This window comes from Elephas maximus, chromosome 7 (assembly GCF_024166365.1).
Source record: "Elephas maximus indicus isolate mEleMax1 chromosome 7, mEleMax1 primary haplotype, whole genome shotgun sequence".
In the NCBI taxonomy this organism is placed as follows: domain Eukaryota; kingdom Metazoa; phylum Chordata; class Mammalia; order Proboscidea; family Elephantidae; genus Elephas; species Elephas maximus.
This window is the reverse complement of record NC_064825.1, coordinates 106,393,669-106,418,500: the sequence shown is the minus strand read 5'-3', so window position 1 is coordinate 106,418,500 and position 24,832 is coordinate 106,393,669. Positions and strand designations below refer to the sequence as shown.

Sequence of the window (24,832 nt, the reverse complement as noted above, 5' to 3'; positions counted from 1 at the left end):
CGAGTGTTTTAACCATTTGTGTCACTCTTGGACTGTGTCATAAACACTAAGAGTTCTGATTTCCTTAAAGGTTAGCTAACAGAAATGCCTGTTAGAAGAAGATCTGCTCCTCTATCAATTCTGCATTTCCCTATAGTGAAGAAGATCATTGCTCTCACAGGACCAGATTTGGTATAAAATATAATTTCATTCATTAAATCACATTCTTGCTCTACAGACAAGAGCAGATCATCAAGGGTTGCCTGAAAATTACAACACCAAGCATATCCAGAGAATTTAAGCAAAAGACACTATTATTTTATGGACAAGCCCAAAGGCAGAATGCAATGACAAAGATGGAGGTCCTTTGGGTCTGTTCTACCCTGTCCTACAGGGTCGTTAGGGGTTGAAATCAACAGACAGCATTGGTTTTGGATTTTGCTTTTTAATCCCATCATTTCCCAGGATATTAATATGCCCCTCTCAGGAACAAACATGAAGATGTAATCGGATGCACTCTGTTTCACAGAATATCACCAGTTACCAGTTGCCATCTAGCTGTCTAGTAGATTCCAGCTCAAGGCTATCCCAAGTGTGTCAGAGTAGAGCTGTGCTCCCTGAGGCTTTCAAAGGCTAATTTCTTTATAGTAGATTGTCAGTTCTCTCTTCTGAGTTGCCTCTGGGTAGAATTGAACCATCGGACTTTCAGTTAGCAGCAAATATGTTAACTCTTTGCACCAACCAGAGAATTCAATTGTATTTAACCCCCTACTCAAAAAACCCAGTGCTGTCGTCATAGCGACCCTATATGAAAGAGTATTTAGAACCTATAAATATCTACTAAAATGTCAGTGCTGTCATCATGACAGGATCCATACAAGATTCATCTGGAGAACATCACTGAATTCACTGTGTTTACATTGCTGGTCTTCACAGATAATTTCTAGGTACAAGTTTATCTCTTTTTACTATTTCTTGCAATCTATATTTTTATTCTGGTGGGAAATATGGGATGGGCTTCATTACTCATGATGGGTTCTCAACTCCACAACCCCATGCACTATGTCTCAGTGAGATATCATTCTGGGATGCCTGTTATTTTTCAGTTTTTACCCCAAAAATGTTGGTTAATTTTCTGTCAGAGGATAAAGCCATTTCATTCTTTGGATGTGCAACAAAGCTACTGCTGGTTGTCTCTTTTGGAACCGTAAAAATGCTTGTCTTGGTGACATTGGCATGTGACCAATATGTAGGAATCTCCAACATACTTCTGTACTCAGTTAATATGTCACCCACAGACTATGTGTCACTCAGGACTGCTTCATATATTGGTGGTATTTTGCATGCTACTTTACACATAGTAGCGACTTGTAGCCTGTCTTTCTGTGCATCCAATGAAATCAGACATATCTTTTGTGGTATCCCTCACTCCTTGCTATCTCCTGTTCTGACACTCACATCAACCAACTTCTACTCTTCTACGTCATGGGTTCTGTTGAGATATTCCCCCACATGTAAGTCACTTTGAAGAATTGTGGGGGATTGTGTGTTTCTGTGATGATGGAAGCTATGCCCCCGGTACTCAAATACCAACAGGGTCACTCATGGTGGATGTGTTTCAGCTGAGTTTCCAGGCTAAGACAGACTAAGAAAAAGGACCCAGGCAACTACTGAAAAGAATTAGCAGATGAAAACCTTCTGAATATCAGCGGAACATTGTCTGATATAGTGCCGGAAGATGAGCCCCTCAGGATGGAAGACACTCAGAATACGACTGGAGAAGAGTTGCCCCCTCAAAGTAGAGTCAACCTTAATGACATGGATGGAGTCAAGCTTTTGGGACCTTCATTTGCTGATGCAGCAAGACTCAAAAGGAGAAGAAACAACTGCAAACATCCATTAATAATCAGAACCTAGAATGTAGGAAGTGTGAAACTAGAAAGATTGGAAACCATCAAAAATGAAATGGAACCCATAAAGATCAAAATCCTAGGCATTAGTGAGCTGAATGGTACTGGTGTTTGTCATTTTGAACCAGACAATCATATTGTCTACCATGCCCAGAATGACAACATGAAGAGGAATGGTGTTGCATTCATCGTCAAAAAGAATATTTCAAGATCTAGCCTGAAGTACAACACTGTCAGTGATAGGATAATATCCGTATGGCTACAAGGAAAAAAACAAGGAAGACAAGTTAATATGTCTATTATTCAAATTTACACACCAACCACTAAGGCCAAAGATGAAGAAGTTAAACGTTTTAACCAACTTCTGTACTCTGAAATTGATGGAACATACAACCAGGATGCAATGGAAATTATTGGTGATTGGAATTCTAAAGTTGGAAACAAAGAAGAAAGATTGGTAGTTGGCAAATATGACCTTGGGGATAAAAAGGATGCTGGAGATCACATGATAGAATTATGCAAGACCAGCGACCTCTTCAAGGAACAACAAAAACAATGACTGTGCACAGGGACCTCCCAAGAAGAAATACACAGGAATCAAATCAACTACATCTTTGGAAAATGACAATGGGGAAGCTCAATATCATCAGTCAGAACAAGGCCAGGGACAGACTTCAGAACAGACCATCAATTGTTCACATGCAAGTTCAAGTTAAAGCTGAAGAAAATTGCAAGTCCATGAAAGCCGAAGCAGAATGTTGAGTACATAGCATCAGAGTTTAGAGACCATCTTAAGATTAGATTTGAGGAAGCAGGCGGAGCCAAGATGGAGGACTAGGCAGACGCTACCTCGGATCCCTCTTACAACAAAGACACGGAAAAACAAGTGAATCGATCACATACATAACAATCTACGAACCCTGAACAACAAACACAGATTTAGAGACGGAGAACGAACTAATACAGGGAAGCAGCGATTGTTTCCAGAGCCTGGAGCCAGCGTACCAGTCAGGTACGGCACAAGCACAGAGAGCTGCTCCACCCCCCTGAACTAACCCCGGGAGGGGGACCAGCCGGTTCCGCCGGCGGCGTGGGATGCAGCCGGTAGGAGAAGTCCCCGGGAGGCAGTGACTGGTCTTGGAGAAGGAAGAGCAGCGTCCCAAACGGAGAACCGTCCCGCCGGGATTTGGACTGGACGCAGTGGATTTTCTGGAAAAACTAGTTTCCCAGTGATGGCTCGGAGACAACAATCCATATCCAACCACTTAAAGAAGCAGACCATGACAGCTTCTCCAACCCCCCAAACAAAAGAATCAAAATCTTTCCCAAATGAAGATACAATCCTGGAATTATCAGACACAGAATATAAAAAACTAATTTACAGAATGCTTAAAGATATCACAAATGAAATTAGGATAACTGCAGAAAAAGCCAAGGAACACACCGATAAAACTGTTGAAGAACTCAAAAAAATTATTCAAGAACATAGTGGAAAAATTAATAAGTTACAAGATTCCATAGAGAGACAGCATGTAGAAATCCAAAAGATTAACAATAAAATTACAGAATTAGACAAAGCAATAGGAAGTCAGAGGAGCAGACTCGAGCAATTAGAATGCACACTGGGACATCTGGAGGACTAGGGAATCAACACCAACATAGCTGAAAAAAAATCAGAGAAAAGAATTTAAAAAAATGAAGAAACCCTAAGAATTATGTGGGACTCTATCAAGAAGGATAACCTGTGGGTGATTGGAGTCCCAGAACAGGGAGGGGAGACAGAAAACACAGAGAAAATAGTTGAAGAACTCCTGACAGAAAACTTCCCTGACATCATGATAAACGAAAGGATATCTATCCAAGATGCTCATCGAACCCCATTTAAGATTGATCCAAAAAGAAAAACACCAAGACATATTGTCATCAAACTCACCAAAACCAAAGATAAACAGAAAATTTTAAAAGCAGCCAGGGAGAAAAGAAAGGTTTCCTTCAAGGGAGAATCAATAAGAATAAGTTCAGACTACTCAGCAGAAACCATGCAGGCAAGAAGGGAATGGGACGACATATACAGAACACTGAAGGAGAAAAACTGCCAGCCAAGGATCATATATCCAGCAAAACTCTCTCTGAAATATGAAGGAGAAATTAAGATATTTACAGACAAACACAAGTTTAGAGAATTTACAAAAACCAAACCAAAGCTACAAGAAATACTAAAGGATATTGTTTGGTCAGAGAACCAATAATATCAGATACCAGCACAACACAAGGTCACAAAACAGAACGTCCTGATATCAACTCAAATAGGGAAATCACAAAAACAAACAAATTAAGATTAATTAAAAAAAAATACACATAACAGGGAATCATGGAAGTCAATAGGTAAAAGATCTCAATAATCAAAAAGAGGGACTAAATACAGGAGGCATTGAACTGCCATATGGAGAGTGATACAAGGCGATATAGAACAACACAAGTTAGGTTTTTACTTAGAAAAATAGGGGTAAATAATGAGGTAACCACAAAAAGGTATAACAACTCTATAACTCAAGATAAAAGCCAAGAAAAACGTAACGACTCAACTAACATAAAGTCAAACACTATGAAAATGAGGATCTCACAGTTTACTAAGATAAACGCCTCAGCACAAAAAAGTATGTGGGAAAATGAAATTGTCAACAACACACATAAAAAGGCATCAAAATGACAGCACTAAAAACTTATTTATCTATAATTACCCTGAATGTAAATGGACTAAATGCACAAATAAAGAGACAGAGAGTCACAGACTGGATAAAGAAACACGATCCGTCTATATGCTGCCTACAAGAGACACACCTTAGACTTAGAGACACAAACAAACTAAAACTCAAAGGATGGAAAAAAGTATATCAAGCAAACAATAAGCAAAAAAGAAGAGGAGTAGCAATGTTAATTTCTGACAAAATAGACTTTAGACTTAAATCCACCACAAAGGATAAAGAAGGACACTATATAATGACAAAAGGAACAATTGATCAGGAAGACATAACCATATTAAATATATATGCACCCAAGGACAGGGCTGCAAGATACATAAATCAAATTTTAACAGAACTGAAAAGTGAGATAGACATCTCCACAATTATAGTAGGAGACTTCAACACACCACTTTCGGAGAAGGACAGGACATCCAGCAAGAAGCTCAATAGAGACATGGAAGATCTAATTACAACAATCAACCAACTTGACCTCATTGACTTATACAGAACTCTCCACCCAACTGCTGCAAAATATACTTTTTTTTTCTCGTGCACATGCAACATTCTCTAGAATAGACCACATATTAGGTCATAAAACAAACCTTTGCAGAGTCCAAAATATCGAAATATTACAAAGCATCTTCTCAGACCACAAGGCAATAAAACTAGAAATCAATAACAGAAAAACTAGGAAAAAGAAATCAAATACATGGAAAATGAACAATACACTCCTGAAAAAAGACTGGGTTATAGAAGACATCACGGAGGGAATAAGGAAATTCATAGAAAGCAACGAGAATGAAAATACTTCCTATCAAAACCTCTGGGACACAGCAAAAGCAGTGCTCAGAGGCCAACTTATATCGATAAATGCACACATACAAAAAGAAGAAAGAGCCAAAATCAGAGAACTGTCCCTACAACTTGAACAAATAGAAACTGAGCAACAAAACCATCCATCAGGCTCCAGAAGAAAACAAATAATACAAATTAGAGCTGAACTAAATGAATTAGAGAACAGAAAAACAATTGAAAGAATTAACAAAGCCAAAAGCTGGTTCTTTGAAAAAATTAACAAAATTGATAAACCATTGGCTAGACTGACTAAAGAAATACAGGAAACGAAACAAATAACCCGAATAAGAAATGAGAAGGACCACATCACAACAGAACCAAATGAAATTAAAAGAATCATTTCAGCTTATTATGAAAAATTGTACTCTAACAAATTTGAAAACCTAGGAGAAATGGATGAATTCCTGGAAAAACACCACCTACCTAAACTAACACATTCAGAAGTAGAACAACTAAATAGACCCATAAAAAAAAAAAAGAGATTGAAAGGGTAATCAAAAAACTCACAACCAAAAAAAGCCCTGGCCCGGACGGCTTCACTGCAGAGTTCTACCAAACTTTCAGAGAAGAGTTAACACCACTACTTCTGAAGGTATTCCAAAGCATAGAAAATGACGGAATACTACCCAACTCATCCTATGAAGCCACCATCTCCCTGATACCAAAACCAGGTAAAGACATTACAAAAAAAGAAAATTATAGACCTATATCCCTCATGAACATTGATGCAAAAATCCTCAACAAAATTCTAGCCAATAGAATCCAACAACACATCAAAAAAATAATTCACCCTGATCAAGTGGGATTTATACCAGGTATGCAAGGCTGGTTTAATATCAGAAAAACCATTAATGTAATCCATCACATAAATAAAACAAAAGACAAAAACCACATGATCTTATCAATTGATGCAGAAAAGGCATTTGACAAAGTCCAACACCCATTTATGATAAAAACTCTTACCAAAATAGGAATTGAAGGAAAATTCCTCAACATAATAAAGGGCATCTATGCAAAGCCAACAGCCAATATCATTCTAAATGGAGAGAACCTGAAAGCATTTCCCTTGAGAACGGGAACCAGACAAGGATGCCCTTTATCACTGCTCTTATTCAACATCGTGCTAGAAGTCCTAGCCAGGGCAATTAGGCTAGACAAAGAAATAAAATGTATCCGGATTGGCAAGGAGGAAGTAAAGTTATCACTATTTGCAGATGACATGATTATATACACAGAAAACCCTAAGGAATCCTCCAGAAAACTACTGAAACTAATAGAAGAGTTTGGCAGAGTCTCAGGTTATAAAATAAACATACAAAAATCACTTGGATTCCTCTACATCAACAAAAAGAACACCGAAGAGGAAATCACCAAATCAATACCATTCACTGTAGCCCCCAAGAAGATAAGATACTTAGGAATAAATCTTACCAAGGGTGTAAAAGACCTATACAAAGAAAATTACAAAGCTCTACTACAAGAAATTCTAAAGGACATACTTAAGTGGAAAAACATACCCTGCTCATGAATAGGAAGACTTAACATAGTAAAAATGTCTATTCTACCAAAAGCCATCTATACATTTAACACACTTCCGATCCAAATTCCAATGTCATATTTTAAGGGGATAGAGAAACAAATCACCAATTTCATATGGAAGGGAAAGACGCCCCGGATAAGCAAAGCACTACTGAAAAAGAAGAAGAAAGTGGGAGGCCTCACTTTACCTGACTTCAGAACCTATTATACAGCCACAGTAGTCAAAACAGCCTGGTACTGGTACAACAACAGGCACATAGACCAATGGATCAGAATTGAGAACCCAGACATAGATCCATCCACGTATGAGCAGTTGATATTTGACAAAGGACCAGTGTCAATTAATTGGGGAAAAGATAGCCTTTTTAACAAATGGTGCTGGCATAACTGGATATCCATTTGCAAAAAAATGAAAACAGGACCCATACCTCACACCATGCACAAAAACTAACTCCAAGTGGATCAAAGACCTAAACATAAAGACTAAAACAATAAAGATCATGGAAGAAAAAATTGGGACAACCCTAGGAGCCCTAATACAAGGTATAAACAGAATACAAAACATTACCAAAAATGATGAAGAGAAACCCAATAACTGGGAGATCCTAAAAATCAAACACCTATGCTCATCTAAAGACTTCACCAAAAGAGTAGAAAGACCACCTACAGATTGGGAAAGAATTTTCAGCTATGACATCTCCGACCAGCGCCTGATCTCTAAAATCTACATGATTCTGTCAAAACTCAATCACAAAAAGACAAACAACCCAATGAAGAAGTGGGCAAAGGATATGAACACACATTTCACTAAAAAAGATATTCAGGCAGCTAACAGATACATGAGAAAATGCTCTCGATCATTAGCCATTAGAGAAATGCAAATTAAAACTACGATGAGATTTCATCTCACACCAGCAAGGCTGGCATTAATCCAAAAAACACAAAATAATAAATGTTGGAGAGGCTGCGGAGAGATTGGAACTCTCATACGCTGCTGGTGGGAATGTAAAATGGTACAACCACTTTGGAAATCTATCTGGCGTTATCTTAAACAATTAGAAATAGAACTACCATACAACCCAGAAATCCCACTCCTGGGAATATACCCTAGAGATACAAGAGCCTTCATACAAACAGATATATGCACACCCATGTTTATTGCAGCTCTGTTCACAATAGCAAAAAGTTGGAAGCAACCAAGGTGTCCATCAACGGATGAATGGGTAAATAAATTGTGGTATATTCACACAATGGAATACTACGCATTGATAAAGAACAGTGACGAATCTGTGAAACATTTCATAACATGGAGGAACCTGGAAGGCATTATGCTGAGTGAAATTAGTCAGAGGCAAAAGGACAAATATTGTATAAGACCACTATTATAAAATCTTGAGAAATAGTAAACCTGAGAAGAACACATACTTTTGTGGTTACGAGGAGGGGAGGGAGGGAGGGTGGGAGAGGGTTTTTTATTGATTAATCAGTAGATAAGAACTGCTTTAGGTGAAGGGAAAGACAACACTCAATACATGGAAGGTCAGCTCAATTGGACTGGACCAAAAGCAAAGAAGTTTCCGGGATAAAATGAATGCTTCAAAGGTCAGCGGAGCAAGGGCGGGGGTCTGGGGAACATGGTTTGCGGGGACTTCTAAGTCAATTGGCAAAATAATTCTATTATGAAAACACTCTGCATCCCACTTTGAAATGTGGCTTCTGGGGTCCTAAATGCTAACAAGCGGCCATCTAAGATACATCAATTGGTCTCAACCCACCTAGAGCAAAGGAAAATGAAGAACACCAAGGCCACACGACAACTAAGAGCCCAAGAGACAGAAAGTGCCACATGAACCAGAGACCTACATCATCCTGAGACCAGAAGAACTAGTTGGTGCCCGGCCACAATCGATGACTGCCCTGACAGGGAGCACAGCAGAGGACCCCTGAGGGAGCAGGAGATCAGTGGGATACAGACCCCAAATTTTCATAAAAATACCAAACTTAATGGTCTGACTGAGACTAGAGGAATCCCGGCGGCCATGCTCCCCAGACCTTCTGTTGGCACAGGACAGGAACCATCCCCGAAGACAACTCATCAGACATGAAAGGGACTGGTCAGCGGGTGGGAGAGAGACGCTGATGAAGAGTGAGCTAATTATATCAGGTGGACACTTGAGATTGTGTTGGCAACTCTTGTCTGGAGGGGGGATGGGAGGATAGAGAGAGAGGGAAGCCGGCAAAATTGTCACTAAAGGAGAGACTGAAAGGGCTGACTCAAGAGGGGGAGAGCAAGTGGGAGTAGGGAGTGAGATGTATGTAAACTTATATGTGACAGACTGATTGGATTTGTAAACGTTCACTTGAAGCTTAACAAAAGTTATATAAAAAAAAAAAAGATTAGATTTGACTCACTGAACACTAATGACCTAAGATTTATGGAATGATGTCAGGGACATCATACATGAAGAAAGCAAGAGTTCATTAAAAAGACAAGAGAGAGAGGAAGGACCTAAATGGATGTCAGAAGAGACTCTGAAACTTGCTCTTGAACTTCTAGCAGTTAAAGCGAATGCTTCCAAAAGATTTGAACAAAAGATTTCAAAGGGTGTCTCCAGAAGAGTAAGTATTTTTATGGCATGTCCAAAGATCTGGTGTTAGAAAACCAAAAAAGAAGAATATGCTTGGCATTTATCAAGTTAAAATAACTGAAAAAAAATCAATCTTCCAGTTGCAATATTGAAGGATTCTATGGAGAAAATATTAAATGACATAGAAAGTATCAAAAGAAGGTGGAAGGAATATGCAGTCACTATACCAAATACAATTGGTCAATGTCCAACCATTTCAGGAAGTAGCATATGATCAAGAACCGATGGTATTGAAGGAAGAGGTCCAAGCTGCGCTGAAGTCATTGGCAAAAAACAAGTCATCAGGAAACGATGGAATACCAATTGAGATGTCACACTTCTCTGACAAGAAATTTAGAAGACAGCTACCTGGCCAATTGACTGGAAGAGATCCATTGTTATGCCTATTCCAAAGAAAGGTGATAACAACAAATGTGGAAATTATCAAACATTATCATTAATATAAAACTCAAGTAAAACTTTGCTGAATATCATTCAAAAGCAGCTGCAGTAATACATTGAAAGAGAACTGCCAGAAATTCAAGTTGTATTCAGAAATGGACATGGAACCAGGGATATCATTGCTGATGTCAGACAGACCCTGACTGAAAGCAGAGAATACCTGAAAGATGTTTACCTGTGCTTTATTGAGTATGCAAAGGCCTTCTACTGAGTGAACCATAACAAATTATGGATAACTTTAGGAAGAATAGGAATTCCAGGGCCTTTATTGTGCTCGTGAGGAATCTGTGCATAGAACAAGAGGCCATTGTTTGGACAGAACAAGGGGCATGGTTTCAAGTCAGGAAAGGTATGCTTCAGGGTTGTATCCTTTCACCATACTTATTCAGTCTGTATGCTGAACAAATAATCTGAGAACCCAGATTATAAGAAAAAAAAAAACACAGCATCAGGATAGGAGGAAGATTCATTAATAACCTACATTATGCAGATGACACAGCCTTTTGCTGAAATTGAAGAGAACCTTAAGCACTTACTGATGAAAATGAAAGACCACAGCCTTCAGTATGAATTGCGCTTCAACATAAAGAAAACAAAAATTTTTATATCTGGACCAATAAGCAATATCATGATAAAGGGAGAAAAGAATAAAGTTGTCAAAAATTTCATTTTGCTTGGATTCACTATCAATGCTTACGAAGAAATCAAAAGACCCATTGCATTGAGCAAATCTGCTGGGAAAGACCTCTTTGAAGTGTTAAAAAGCAAAGATGTCACCTCGAAGACTAAGGTGCACCTGATGAAAGCCATCGCGTTTTCAATAGCCTCTTATGCAAGCAAAAGATGCACGATGAATTAGGTAGATAAAAGAATTGAAGTCTTTGAATTTTGCTGTTGCCAAAAGAATGAGCAAATCTGTCTTGGAAAAGTACAACCAGAATGCTCCTTAGAAGCAAGAATGCTGAGGCTAATTTGGACATATTATCAGGAGGGATCATTCCCTGGAGAAGACACCATGCTTGGTAAAGTAGAAGGTTAGTGCTTCTTGCACATAGGGTTGCTATAAGTCTTGATGGCATCTAACAACAACACCAACAAGCAGAAGACAGATCTGTGGAGACACCACCACCATGTAAAGAAGGAGGTTGCAAATATCCTCACTATCCTAGGCCATTATGGCCAGCATGAACGGTCTTCAAATAACATGAGTAGTACATGCTATCAAGAGGGATCAGTCCCTGAGAAGGGCATCATGCTTAGCAGAGGGTCAGTGAAAAAGAGAAAGACCGTCAACGAGTTGGATTGTCACAGCACTGCAACAACGGGTTCAAGCATAACATCGATTGTGGGAATGGTGCATCATCAGGCAGTGTTTCATTCTGTTGTACATATATGGTCACTATGAGTGGGATCTGACTCGATGGCACCTAATGACAGTGACAACATACTAAATAAGTATGTTTTATTTTTTCCATATCCCAATATATATTTATAAGCAAGAGAACAAAATATACATTAAAAAAATATTTTATACACATATTTGTGTGTGTGTGTGCATATATATATCAGAAGCATTAGGTGTATGTGTATATATATGTATATATGCCCACGCGCACCTGCACATATGCATGTGTATCAGCACAAACACATCAGAAGCAAATTGATGGCACGGTTTCTCTGTATGTTTTAAAATAGGTTGAGGGTTGACTATGACATTTATTTCAAAATTATGAAGAATAGAAAGACACTAATGACCTGAAACAAAAAATTTCATTCTTTTTCACATCATCCTCCTATGAAGGCATAGGCCATGACTCCTAATTTATTTCATTTTTAGTGATAAAAATATACTGTACTGATAAACTGATTTCTCCCAAACACTTTTTTCATTGCTTCTTTTACATCTTTGTTCCTCAAACTGTAGATAATGGGATTCAGCATGGGTATCACAACGGTGTAGAATATAGACGGTATCATGTTATGATCCAAAGCGTTAGCCAAAACTTGGTCTGACATACGTGCAGAGGATTGTTCCATGGTAAATTGACACTCCAGTTAGGTGAGAGCCACAAGTGGAAAACACTTTTCTTCTCCCTTCAGCAGAATGCATTCTCAGAATGGCCAACAAAATGAAACCATAGGAGATCAGGACAATCAGGATGGTGAATATCTCAACAGAACCCACAACGTAGATGAGCAGAAGCTGGTTGAAGTGAGTTTCAGAACAGGAGATAGCAAGGAGTGGAGGGATATCACAAAAGACATGTCTGATTTCATTGGATGCACGGAAGGAGAGGCTAAAAGTTGCTACCGTGTGTAAAGTAGCATGTGAAATACCACCAACATATGAAGCAGTGATGAGTGGCACAAAGACTCTGGGTGACATGTTAACTGAATAGAGAAGTGGGTTGTAGATTGCTACATAGCGGTCATAAGCCATGGCCGCCAAGAGAAAGCATTCTGTAGTCCCAAAAGTAACGGAGAGAAACATTTGTGTCGCACATCCAAGGAATGAAATGGCTTTATTCTTTGACATAAAATCTATTAACATATTTGGGGTAATCACTGAGGAATAGCAAGCATCCAAGAATGATAACACACTCAGAAAATAGTACATGGGGATGTGGAGCCGGGAATCCCCAATGACCAATATAACCAGTCCTAAATTTCCTGTCACAGTAAAGAGGTAGATTGCTAGAAATAGAAAAAAGAAGATGACCTGCAGCTCAAGATTGTCTGTGAAGCCCTTCAATACAAATGTGGTGACTTCTGTGTCATTTTTCATGTTAACACTTCGTGGAATAAACTTGAAAATATTCATGAAATCACAATTTGTTTTTCTAAGACAGGGACGCACAATATTGTGACTCAAAGGAATGTTAAGTCCATGTTTATACTGATTTTTCAGAAATGCACGATTTCTCAGCAGTGACGCCTAAGACAATGACAAGACAATGAATAAAGAGTCAGTAGCACTCTCTGCAGAATCAAATGGAAGATAAAGACTTTTAGTTATTGGTTAAAATCATGTCATTCCCAAATTAATTGGGCTAACTATTTTATTTATTAAATCTGTTATTTATTAAAAGACATTTTTAAAATCATGTCATTTCCTAAACAAGTGGGTAAACTAGGTTATTTATTAAAGACAGTTATTTTTCAAAGAAATTTCCTTCTCACATCAGACACTTGAGATAGTGTATCAATGCACAGAGCATTAGAGTAGAACGTTCTAGCTTTCGGTAATTGTGGAAAATTATTTGCTAAGATTTTCTCACCTGTAAAATAAGGAAATTAATGTTTATCTCCCAAGATTGGGATAAACATTGAAAGAGAAAAATAATGAAATTTAATCTTTTAAATAATTTAAAACAAAAAATGTTTGAATCGAGTTGGTACTATAGAGTAGCACTAACTGGTATTGAAATATTTAGTGAGCTACTCTCTGAATATTCTCCAGTTCCATTAGTCGTTCTTGGGTTTTGCAGAACAGGCTTTGTCAAGATGCTTTTTAGGGAAAGATTCACTATGACTGAATTAAAAAAGTGTATGACAGCTTATGTTTCATTGAAACATCTTTCTTAAATTCAGTATATTGTGTTGTCCCATTTTGGCTACATATTTGACTATTTGTATTTTTGACCATCTATATGTTTTTCTACTCCCTCAAGAATTTCTGGTGAAAATGTAAGAAATTACTGGAAATACTAAGAAAAAAAAAGAAATCGTGACATTCATGGTTTCAAATTATTTTCTTTTGAGGAAGTTTCTTTCAAGCTCTTATAATTGTTTATGTGTTGATTGCAGACTCAGTGAAATAACAGCTAAGTACGTTAAGTAACTATTATCTAGGTTTAAAGTAGTTCATAAAAATATTTAAAAAATCATTCATGTAGATATAAGACAATATTTAAGATTAAAAAGAAAGAAAGTGATAAATTGTAGAAAGAATAAATTAACTATTTTCTGAAAGGTCTCATGGCTAAACAAATAAGAAGTCAAAGAGTTACCTGGTTGGAGGACATATATTATAAAACTATTTTATTGCAATTTTTATTTTTACATATTCTCTCCACACTTTATCTTAAGTTACTGTATTTACTGATTAGGAATTTTGACTCGGCCTTGTGGGCACATAATCTGCTACAAATAATAGTCTGTAAACTATTTAAATTAATAATCTAAATCAAGCTCCACTTTTAGCACATTGATAATGATCTCTAAGTAAGAGATAGAACATTTAGATTAGAGTAATTAAAGGAGAACAAACCCAAGTATCTATTGTATCATTGGAAAAATAATGTCAGAATTATCTAGAAAAATTGTCAGTATTTCCTTTGGAATTTTATAAAGAATAAATTTTATAAAGAATTTTAAAAAGAATAAAGTCAGTGGAAAAAATTCTCAAAGAATTTGACAGAGAAGATAATATATTTTAGTTTGAATTATCTTTACTGGAAATAAAAATTTAACACATAATGGACTAGAAGTCATAAGCCATTTATTTTAATTTTCTTGATATTTTTTAATGACTATAACAAAAAGAATCTGAAAATATACGCTCATCACTCAGTTCTATGATTAGAAGCTGTGTGTGATGTTAGATTTTCTCTCTAAAGTTTACTCTTCTTTAAATTGGCAAAAAAGCTTAATGACCAAGCCATTCAGTCAAAATTTTGATGTGTACACACACACATGCACACATGCAGATCAATTTCCTTTAAATATTTCGATTTTTGTTTATAAATGAAACAGATAAATATAATTGAAATTTTGTCATCAGATGTATTTATTTTAAAAATTAAATTTGGGTCACAAAATTCACATTTTAATGAAAATGTTGACAAATATATATACCCAGAGATTTAAGTACATGTAATATCAACATGAATTCAAATATTATTTTGTCAGGATCAAACCAAATGAATCATACTATGATTAAAAAGGACTCTAAGGGTGGATTTAGTCATGTTCTTCTGCCTTTTCATATCAAAAAGTACAATTTTTATTAGTAAAGATTTATAAATATGAAATAAGCTTATTCTATAAAGAGCAGGAATTTTGTGAATTATGTGGTCCAGTGGCGAGGATAAAATTTACACAGATTACAACAACCAGATTAGTCACATAACAGTGGGCTTAACTTGGCTTTCTGTAAAGACAAAGGTTAAAAAAAAAAAAAAAGGAATATTAAGCACTTGAGTTAAACTTCTCTGGAAAATAGTTCTGCTATATGTCAAAAGAATACTTATACTGAGTATGACTAAGTCTATGTTAGCACATCTGAAAAGGAGTCAAAGTGGTAAAGGAAAAGTGATTACAATTATTGAAGAATTTAATAGGCTACATTTTAAGAAATGAATGTAAAGTCACTTCCATAAACATCATTTTAAATATCGCTACATATGTTGGGCCCAATGTTGAAACACTTATAATGCAAAGGAGGGAAATAATAACAACTATCATTTGTTGGGCACTTGATGTGAGAATAGAATTTCCTGTGTATTAATTTATAGTGTGTTTATAGCAATCCTCACAACTAGTAAGTACCAGAACCAAGATTCAATCCCAGCTCTCTCTGATCCCAAAGTGTATGTACTTTCCATCCTTCTATGCTGCCTCTTGGAACTCTGGTGGGGAAGTGGTTAAAGATCTTGGCTGCTAATCAAAAGGTCAGCAATTTGAATCCACCAGCCACTCTTTGGAGACCTCATGGGGCAATTCTACTTTGTCCTATAGGGTCCCTACGAGTCTGAAGTTACTCAATGACAATGGATTTGGTTTTGGTTTTCTACTGCCTCCTAATACCCTGTGTCTTAATTCTGCAACTGCCTCTTCCCCCTCCATGATAAATAAAACTAAACACCATTCTTGCAGTGTTTGGGTATCTTTCAAGTCATCAGTGCCAGAGAAATATTATGAATGAAGTAATAATCTGATCCGATTTCTAGATTTATTAGCTAGCAAAATAAATGTCAATTATTTATTTTCCCCTCATTCTTTATATCCAAATATATGCCTACAGATTGTTGAATAGTTCAAATATTCTTGGTTTCTATTGACATATTAAATTTAGACCTTTCTTCCCATTGTTCTTATTTGAACTGGACTATTTTCTTCCATCAGAAAAATTAAAGCATACATTCAATTTGGAGTCTCTTATATACCTCTCTAAGCGTATATTTCATATATTCTTTGTTCTTTTCTAGGAAGTAAGGGTTTTAAATTATTGGGTAGAAATCTGAATAAATCAGATTTTGATGGATATATAATAACTACCAATGCAATAAGGAAGAAATAAATTTTTCAGGACTGGGGACTTCAGGGTATAATCCACCTGGATATTCTAGGTTCTATCTCCTAAATATTTTGCAAATGGTCTGTTGTATTCTCTTACCTGTAGAATAGCATATACAGGTCTAGATACACTGGGAAAATGTTTTATTTAGATCTTTTATATGCACTTGCTTGGCTGTTAATGAAACCCATAGGAGATGAACAGAGGGGAATATTCCCCAATTATCTTCTGGTTCAAAATAGCAACATAATGATTTACTCAATGATAAAAAATAAATTGTTCTTGAATAATGTACCAAATCTTGACATTTGTTGACTGAATACAGTTCTTTGGAGTCTGATTTAAAATGATACCTTTGGGAAAAATATTCTTAATTTTAAGGTATTAGATGTAATCCTATATCATAGCTCTGACACTGGGTTAGCACTTAGCTTCTCTGAGACCTAGTGTCCTCATACTGGCAATATAGCCCATTTTATACTGTGAAAAATAATGTGTATAGTAAAATATGAGAAGTGAAACTGTGATATATCATTTCCAGAATACAGCACAAGGGCTTATAGGTATCCATATTTGTAATGTTTCTACATTGTTCAAATTAAAGTGTGTTTGAAGTAAATACGGCATAGATTTTGAGTTTATTAAAAGTCATATCTTTCAAGTGATAAGAAACGCGAAAATACTCTAGCTATATAGAGAAGAGGACATAATATAAAGTTGAATAATCATGAGAGGGAATCAAGTGATGAGAAAAATGATTAGAATAGAAAATACCACAGCAAAAAGAACTGATTGTAGCTATATTGATTATTTAGTTACCAAGAAGTAATATTTTAAACATCTCAGTTTTAACATCAAAATATCTTACTTATCTAATTCATAAGGGTTTTAATTTGCATGTAAAATCTCATGAGTCCAGGTCTTAAATGAATAATATCTATGATTGGGTAAACATTAGTAACCATTATTATTCAGTAAAAAATTCTACTAGATCTTTGAAATACATATGTATTAGAAAGTGTGTTGTTTTTAATCATTAAGAATTTGAGCATTTTGCTCAAACTGCTTTTATGATTAGAATAACTTTTTAAGAAATTGTTAATTGTCTTGAGGAGGGGTTGCCACGACTACTCCAAATGATTAGTGTCTTTCTGCAATATCTTTATTAGTTATTAATATTATAGGCATGCAGGTTCTTGGCTACCCTGGACACCATAGATCTCAATTCACCAGGGGAAAAAAGAGGGAAAGCAAGCCAGCTTATAGCAAATGAAGGTGGTGTTTGAGCGTCATTGTTCTCTGGTACAGACCAACTCTTGACCATGCCGTCATCGAAGGCTTGCATGTCAAATTGGCCTTGATACTTGAGAATTCTCCTGGAACTCTATCACGTCTCTTGAGCGCAAGGGCTTATTATCCCTTAGCTCTCAACGTATGGCCAAAGCAACGTGTGTTGGGTTGGCAGTGAACTAAGATTAACCCTGGGCGAGCTGCCACAGCACACTGCTTCCTAGCTCCCTGAGTCTTGATTCTTAACGTATGACCGAGACAGCAGAGCAGCAAGAAATGTGTTTTAGACTAGAAGGAAGGTCGAGAGTAAGCCTGGGCCACCTGCAGCAGCCCACTGTTTCCTGACATCCTGGGCCCTAGTCCTCAACATATGACAGAGATAGGCAACATCTCTAGGACTTGGGAGTAAGCCTGGGTGAGCTGCTGCAGCCCACTGCTTCCCAGTTTGCATCGTTAGACCGAGTTGGCTCTGGTTATGACTCCCAGCAAAGTTGAGTCTTAGTATCTCTTCTGTTATACATGTTGGAGCTCTTTGAGCCCTTTTGGTTGCTATTGATAAGTCCTTATTTATGACTTAGTTGGTCTCAGTATCTTCTGTTAATGAGGTTGTTTTTCTTCTCTAGGTTGCATCATCTTCTTTATCTCCTTTCTTTGCATGTTGTTTACTTCTACGTTTGCTTTCATCGAGCCTGCTCTCCACAATAATGCAGTTTTTTTGTTGCCTATGAATGTGCAGATGTCTGACATGAAGTTCCTCAAGCTCATGTAGACATTAATGGACAAGAGCACCTCTATTATGTTCTAGACAGAAATTATGAGGCTTTCCAATTCCTTGATTTTGCATATGAATTAAAATAATGCTGAATCATGTTCACTGATTTCCCCCTCTTTTTTAGTTATTGATGCAGCAGAAAAGTCCTTAAAACCAGTGAGAATGGGGATTATGGAAAATAATGAGATACATGATCATAGTCCTTCAAAACAAAATTAATTTCTCAAGGAATCAAATTGGTGAACAAAACATGGACTTTCAATGAGATAGATTTAGGATGTAAGTTTGTGTAATGTGCTTACTATTGTTCTGAATAAGGGCAAGTTTATAGATTTTTCTTATTCTCAGGCTCTTGGAGGAATTCAATGTGTGTTCTACCCAAGATTTACACACAGACCATGCTGTTTGACCAGGATAGCCCTGCCTTGATAGAGTTGAGTGAGAGCTCTACCCTGTCCTGCAGTACAGACTGTGGGCTTCCTGTGGCAGCTGTTTAAAGCCTTTCATAGCCTTTCCTAACTTTCACTCCTTTACCCAGATAGTGACTTGCTTCATGACTGCCAGGTATCTCCTGTCTCCCCTGATCCCTTCCACGGTGTTGCTATGGCTGCTCAGGCACGAGACAGCATGGCACCACCTTGGCACAGAGATGGGCATTACCTGGAAGTTTGGAGGAATTAATGCCCTATGGGGTAAACTTTGAGCATAGAAGACAGGAGTTCAGAGGCAAGTTGTTTTTCATATCTTTCTTCACGTAAAATGTGTGCTTGACAGAGATGCCTAGCTAGTTAATTGACTTGATTCAGAATTTCAAAATAGAATTGTAACAAATGATATGTTAGTATATGTTTATCTGGGTACACACTTTCTGCAATCTTTGAGCTAAATATATTTTCATTCATCCTTAATTCAAAGAGGTCTCTGTATACCTTGTATTGAACAAATTTCTTAGCTAAATAATGTATAACATGTATATAGTGTGTACGTTTTAATAGGACTATTGTATTGATCTCTAACAAATAAGAGAGGTACAAGATTTTACATTGTCTAAGTTCACAAAATATTCCAAATGAGATGTGGAAGACCATGTCATGAACACCAAAAGATGTCCAAATCCTAATTCCCAGAAACTGAATAGATTTTGTACATGGCAAAAGGCGCTTTTCTGATATAATGTGTTCAAGGATTGCACAGGAGGGCCCAATGTAATCACAAGAGTTAGAAGGCAAAAAGGCATTCAGGAGAATCCAAGAAGGACATGGAATCAGAGGTGAGAGTCATACAATAGATGACTGTAAGGGGCTGGTAACCAAGGAATATTTGCAGAATCTAGAGGCTGAAAATGGCAGAAAACATTCTCCTTTAGGGTATCCAGAAGGAATACAATTAGCTGACTCCTTACTTTTAACTCGGTGAGACTCATTTTGGACTCCTAATTGCCATGACTGTGAGATACCGCATTTGCTTTGCTTCTGGCCATTAAATGTGTGAAAATTTGTTATAGCAATAGGAAATTAATATAAGAGACAACATAATTATTTTTAGAAAATATGTATATGTAAACCAAATTTAAAGGTAGAAGATACTACATTCTCATTTTGACCTTAATTTAACAAAATATTTAGCATTGAACAAAACTGTTTAGCATATTCCAGTGTATTACACTGGAAAGAGTCCTTGGGTGGTGCAAATGGTTAATCACTCGACAGCTAAGTGAAAGTTTAACGGTTAGAAGAAAAACTTAGTACTCTACTTCTGAGGGACTATTGAAAACCCTATGAGGAAAATCTACTTTGACACCTCTGGGATCACATTGAGTCAGAATTCACTTGAGGACAACTGTTTTGATTGTTTATTTAGTTAGTTATTCATTCATTTATTTTTAGTTGCATTGAAAATATTGTAATATGATTTCACCCCTTTGCTCCAATTCTATTATTCTAGCCAGACCCAAAGAGAATAGTTTTCTACTGGGAAACAAAAGTCTTTAGTTCCAAGCTGGTAAAGCCAAACATACCCATTATAAAGTAAAAACAAACACATAAGCAAGTAACATAAAAATCTTAAAGACTATTGGGATCAGATTATAGCTGATTTTGTCTCTTGAGACCAGAAATACCCATCAAATATATTGATTTTTGTCACTTTGTTATGAACCCAGGAAGGTGTATCCTTGTCCAGTGCACTCAGATTTGCCAATGATCTGGACACCAGTCTTTGAGAAAGAGAAAATAGGTTTATTATAATGCACAGAGCAAGGAGCTGGAAGGAAACTCTTCAGATGTGACTCCCTAAGCTACGCGGAAGCAGGGCTTATATGTGATTTGGGCAGCAAGATGTCTGCCACACAGGTGTACTGGGGAGGGAAAATACTAGAAGGCAGTCAGGAAACAGAAGGTGATGAGGTTCTCTTTAGACCTCTCACTTCAGAAAAAGGTCCAGGTGATGATTTTCCTTCTGATTCATTCCAGTTGTTACTGAGTCCTCTGTTGAGTTCAATTAATAGTCACATCTGGCCTTTCTGGGCATGCAGCTGTGAGCCAAACCTGACTTTGGCTAGTTTAAGGACTAATGGAAACTTACTGGCATTCTTAGGGTCAGGTTACACCTTCAGCTATTCTACTGATTTATGTCCAACTTTTGAAACTGATTCACTTATGTGAGTCTCACAGTTCCTAGTTTTGGATTATGTCTAACCTTCCTGAAAATTTCATAACTTTATTTCCTGACACTGTCTTTACTTCTAATATCTTATCCACTCTGCCTCACTCCTTCACATCTTACTAGCACTGTACATATATAGATATAGCTCCTATGAGTGTTAATTTTTTTTTTTTTTTGGAGAAAATTTTCTTGAGAATTGTTACCTTTTAAGAGATGACTTTTTTGGTCTGATAATATTTTCACCCAGAAACACACTAAATAAAATATGCTAAAGTGTTATGTTTAATGTTATGGTTTATTACAAAGATAATAAACTCTACATAATAGTATTTAGTATGAGAATATCCTATGGAAAACTTTTAATTTTTTGTCATGATTAGCTGAACATACATTTTTGCTTTGTGTACATGTGTTAAGAGAGAGGAGGAAAAAGGTAGAATGCTGTTATGTTTATTTCAGTCTGCTGTGACACATGTTCTTTTCCAAAGCAGTCTAGGCTTAGTGTTTATTTCCCCCTGCATGTTTACTTTTCTGGGTTATAAATTTATTTCAAGTGCAAGAGAAAAACTGATTGAAAAAATGGTGATTGATGGAGAAAATGGTGCAAAGGGTTATGAACAGATAATATGGTACAAGAAAAAAGAAAAAGTAAAATTGTAATAAAATATCTAGTCTTTGGAAAAAATGTGGGTATACCAAGGAGAACGATCTAACTTTCCATCATCTTAAAAGGAGTGATTTTCATATCTCTCCATCACCTACTTCAGACTTTTCCATCCTAGTTTATAGAGTATGATGCTGTTGTTAGTTGAGGTCACATTTATTCTAACGCTTGACAACCCAAGATGTACAGAGTAGAATTTTTCAAAAGGCTGTTTGTGGCTGAAATCTTAAAGAAAAAATATCACCAGGCTGTTTCTTCCTTGGTACTACGGAGTGGGTTCAAGCCACCAAAGTTTAAGTTAGCGCAGTGTTTAGATCACCTAGATACCTTATTTAGAGAGTATATAAAACAAATCTTTTAATAATGTCCATTCTATTTATAATGTATATTTATTTACTTTCAAATTGTTGTTTACTACAAATGTAAGTTTATTTTCATTGTATAATCGAAGCATTTTTCTAGGTAGGAATAGTGGGTATTTTTAATTGGGATAAAATTCATCAACAATTTTCCCATTGAAAGTAAGAGTTTTTTTTTTTTTTTTTAGCTATTTAATGCCTCTTCACTTAACAGCAGATTTTTCAGGAGCAAAATAAGATTTTTAATAGAAGATAGTCATAGTTATATATTTACAGTAGTTTGAGCGATTGGCATGGGTTATTCAGGAATGTCTTCAGTGCATCCTTGTTCCTTAGGCTGTAAATGAGGGGATTCAGCATTGGTATCTCTAGGGTGTAAAAGACTGAGGCCATTTTATCAGTATCTAATGAGTGGTTGGACCTGGGTTGCAAATGCATGAAAAAGAGAGTCCCATAGAACACAGTAACCGCCATCATGTGAGAAGCACAGGTGGAAAAAGGTTTTTGTCTCCCCTTTGAGGACCGTATCCTCAAAATGGCAAGGGTAATGTTAAAGTAGGATATTAGAACAATGATCATGGAGAAAAACAAATTGATCCCTGAAAAGGTAAACACTGCTATTTCTGGAATGTAAGTATCGGAAAAGGACAAGGCTAACAAAGGGACATTATCACAGTAAAAATGGTTGATTACCTTGGAGGAGCAATATGATACAGGAAATACACAGGAAGAGACAGTCAGTGCCATGGTCAGACTGTAGAGGTATATGAGAGATACTAGCAGGAGCCTGCTTTGCCGAAATACCACCACCATGTAGAGAAGGGGGTTACAAATGGCCACATAGCGGTCATAGGCCATTGTGGCCAGTATGAAAATCTCTGCCACAACAAAAACTATAAATCTACCAAATTGAGCTCCACAACAGTAGTAAGAGATAGTTTTCATCTTAAACAAGAAGTTGACCAGCATTTTAGGGCAATGATGGTTGCCTGCCACGGTCAGCCCATAGATCACCAGGAAGCCAAAGAAAAGGGGGACCTGGAGCTCCGGACGGTCTGAGACTCCCATGAGAATGAAGTCAGTCACCCATGTGAGATTTCCTGGGGCCATTTACTGTGTTGCTTTTGTCTTTAAACGGGATAAATGGAAAGAGGTTGGTAGATGGTAAAATAAATTTTACTCTTAGAAGAGTATTCCTTGTCAAAGTTTTATTTAAAATAATTTTACTTTCGTTCACAAAAACTTAGGAGTGCCAGATCTTAATTGTTTTTCTCCCTGCTTTTTCACAAATTTCAGAAATACAAAGTCACCAGAGAACAACTGAGGACTGAGGTTGGTTCTTTGAACTGTTTGCCTTAACTATCTATTTATTCACTGTCAAACATAGTTTAAATATTGGATTTCACATATATATATGCATATATATGTTTAATTTCAAAAAGTTATCATTGTGTTATCAATTAGCATCATATTCAATGTTTTAGATTGTGAACAGAATCAAGTTTATGATTTTTCTTTTTACCATATCATCAAATCTCCCTGGTGTAACCTGATTAGGGTCAGTGCCCTGGAGCAGTCGAGCCAATGAAACATACTCCAAGTCAGAAAGAGTGAGAAAGTTTATTAAGGAGATGCATACATCACTGGGGACCCAGCAGCAACACAGGCTGTCTCTATGGAGTTGCAAAGAGCAGTTTTACATTAGAGCTTATATAGAATCTTACAAGGGTTACAAGTGTCTTTGTAGTCCCCTGCCAGACATTTCTTTATTAGGCTAAAGACATACATATCTGATACCTGGGCCCCAACTTTCCTGTGGGGGTTGTATGCCACAGGTAAGTCCTGCCAGAACGAAAGGTTTTTTGCATCAGTTTAAAACAAAGAGCAAAGTCATTAACATTTGGTCAAAACAAAGTCATTAACAGAGGCATGTGAGGAGGCAGGCAGAGGAAGAACAACTTACAGGTTTATCATGGCCTTGGTTAGTTATGTTAAGCTCTCAGTTGCCCACTTTGAAAAAGGAGAAAACAAGCTGGGTGGTATTGGGGTCACACTGGCTTTCATCCACAATAGAAGAAATAAGGGCACATAATTACTTTCATCCTTTATACACCTAACTGCTAATAATAGAAGTATAAGAATGTGGTTAATGTAAGGTGTAAATATTGTTGTTACATGCCATCCAGTTTGTCCTGCCTCATAGCGACCCTATGCACAACAGAATGAAACACTACCTGGTCCTGAGCCATCCTTACAATTTGTGTTATGCTTGAGCTCATTGTTCCAGCCACTGTGTCAATCCACCTCGTTGAGGGCCTTCCTCTTTTCCACTGACCCTGTACTCTGCCAAGCATGATGTCCTTCTCCAGGGACTGATCCCTCCTGACTACATGTCCAAAGTATGTAAGACGCAGTGTTGCCATCCTTGCTTCTAAGGAGCATTCTGGTTATACTTCTTCTAAGACAGATTTGTTGGTTCTTTTGGCAGTCCATGGTATACTCAATATTCTTCGACAACACCACAATTCAAAGGCGTCAACTCTTCTTTGATCTTCCTTATTCATTGTCCAGCTTTCACATACCTATGAGGTGATTGAAAATACCATGGCTTGGGTCAGGCGCACCTTAGTCTTCACGGTGACATCTTTGCTCTTCAACACTTTGAAGAG

General features: G+C 36.9%; 1 protein-coding gene and 1 pseudogene across 1 annotated transcript; both read right to left on the bottom strand.

Annotated features, from left to right (window-relative positions):
- Positions 1-11,949: 11,949 nt before the first annotated feature.
- Positions 11,950-12,901, bottom strand: LOC126080219 (olfactory receptor 5T2-like; annotated as a pseudogene).
- A 9,532-nt stretch (positions 12,902-22,433) lies between these two features.
- Positions 22,434-23,273, bottom strand: LOC126080218 (olfactory receptor 8J2-like). Its single transcript, XM_049891484.1, has one exon. It carries the CDS (start codon positions 23,271-23,273, stop codon positions 22,434-22,436), a length of 840 nt encoding a protein of 279 aa, XP_049747441.1.
- Between the last annotated feature and the right edge of the window lie 1,559 nt (positions 23,274-24,832).

Bases quoted from the DNA above. Each gene is read 5' to 3' on its own strand.
- LOC126080218 (XM_049891484.1), bottom strand. From the start codon at position 23,273: ATGGCCCCAGGAAATCTCACATGGGTGACTGACTTCATTCTCATGGGA.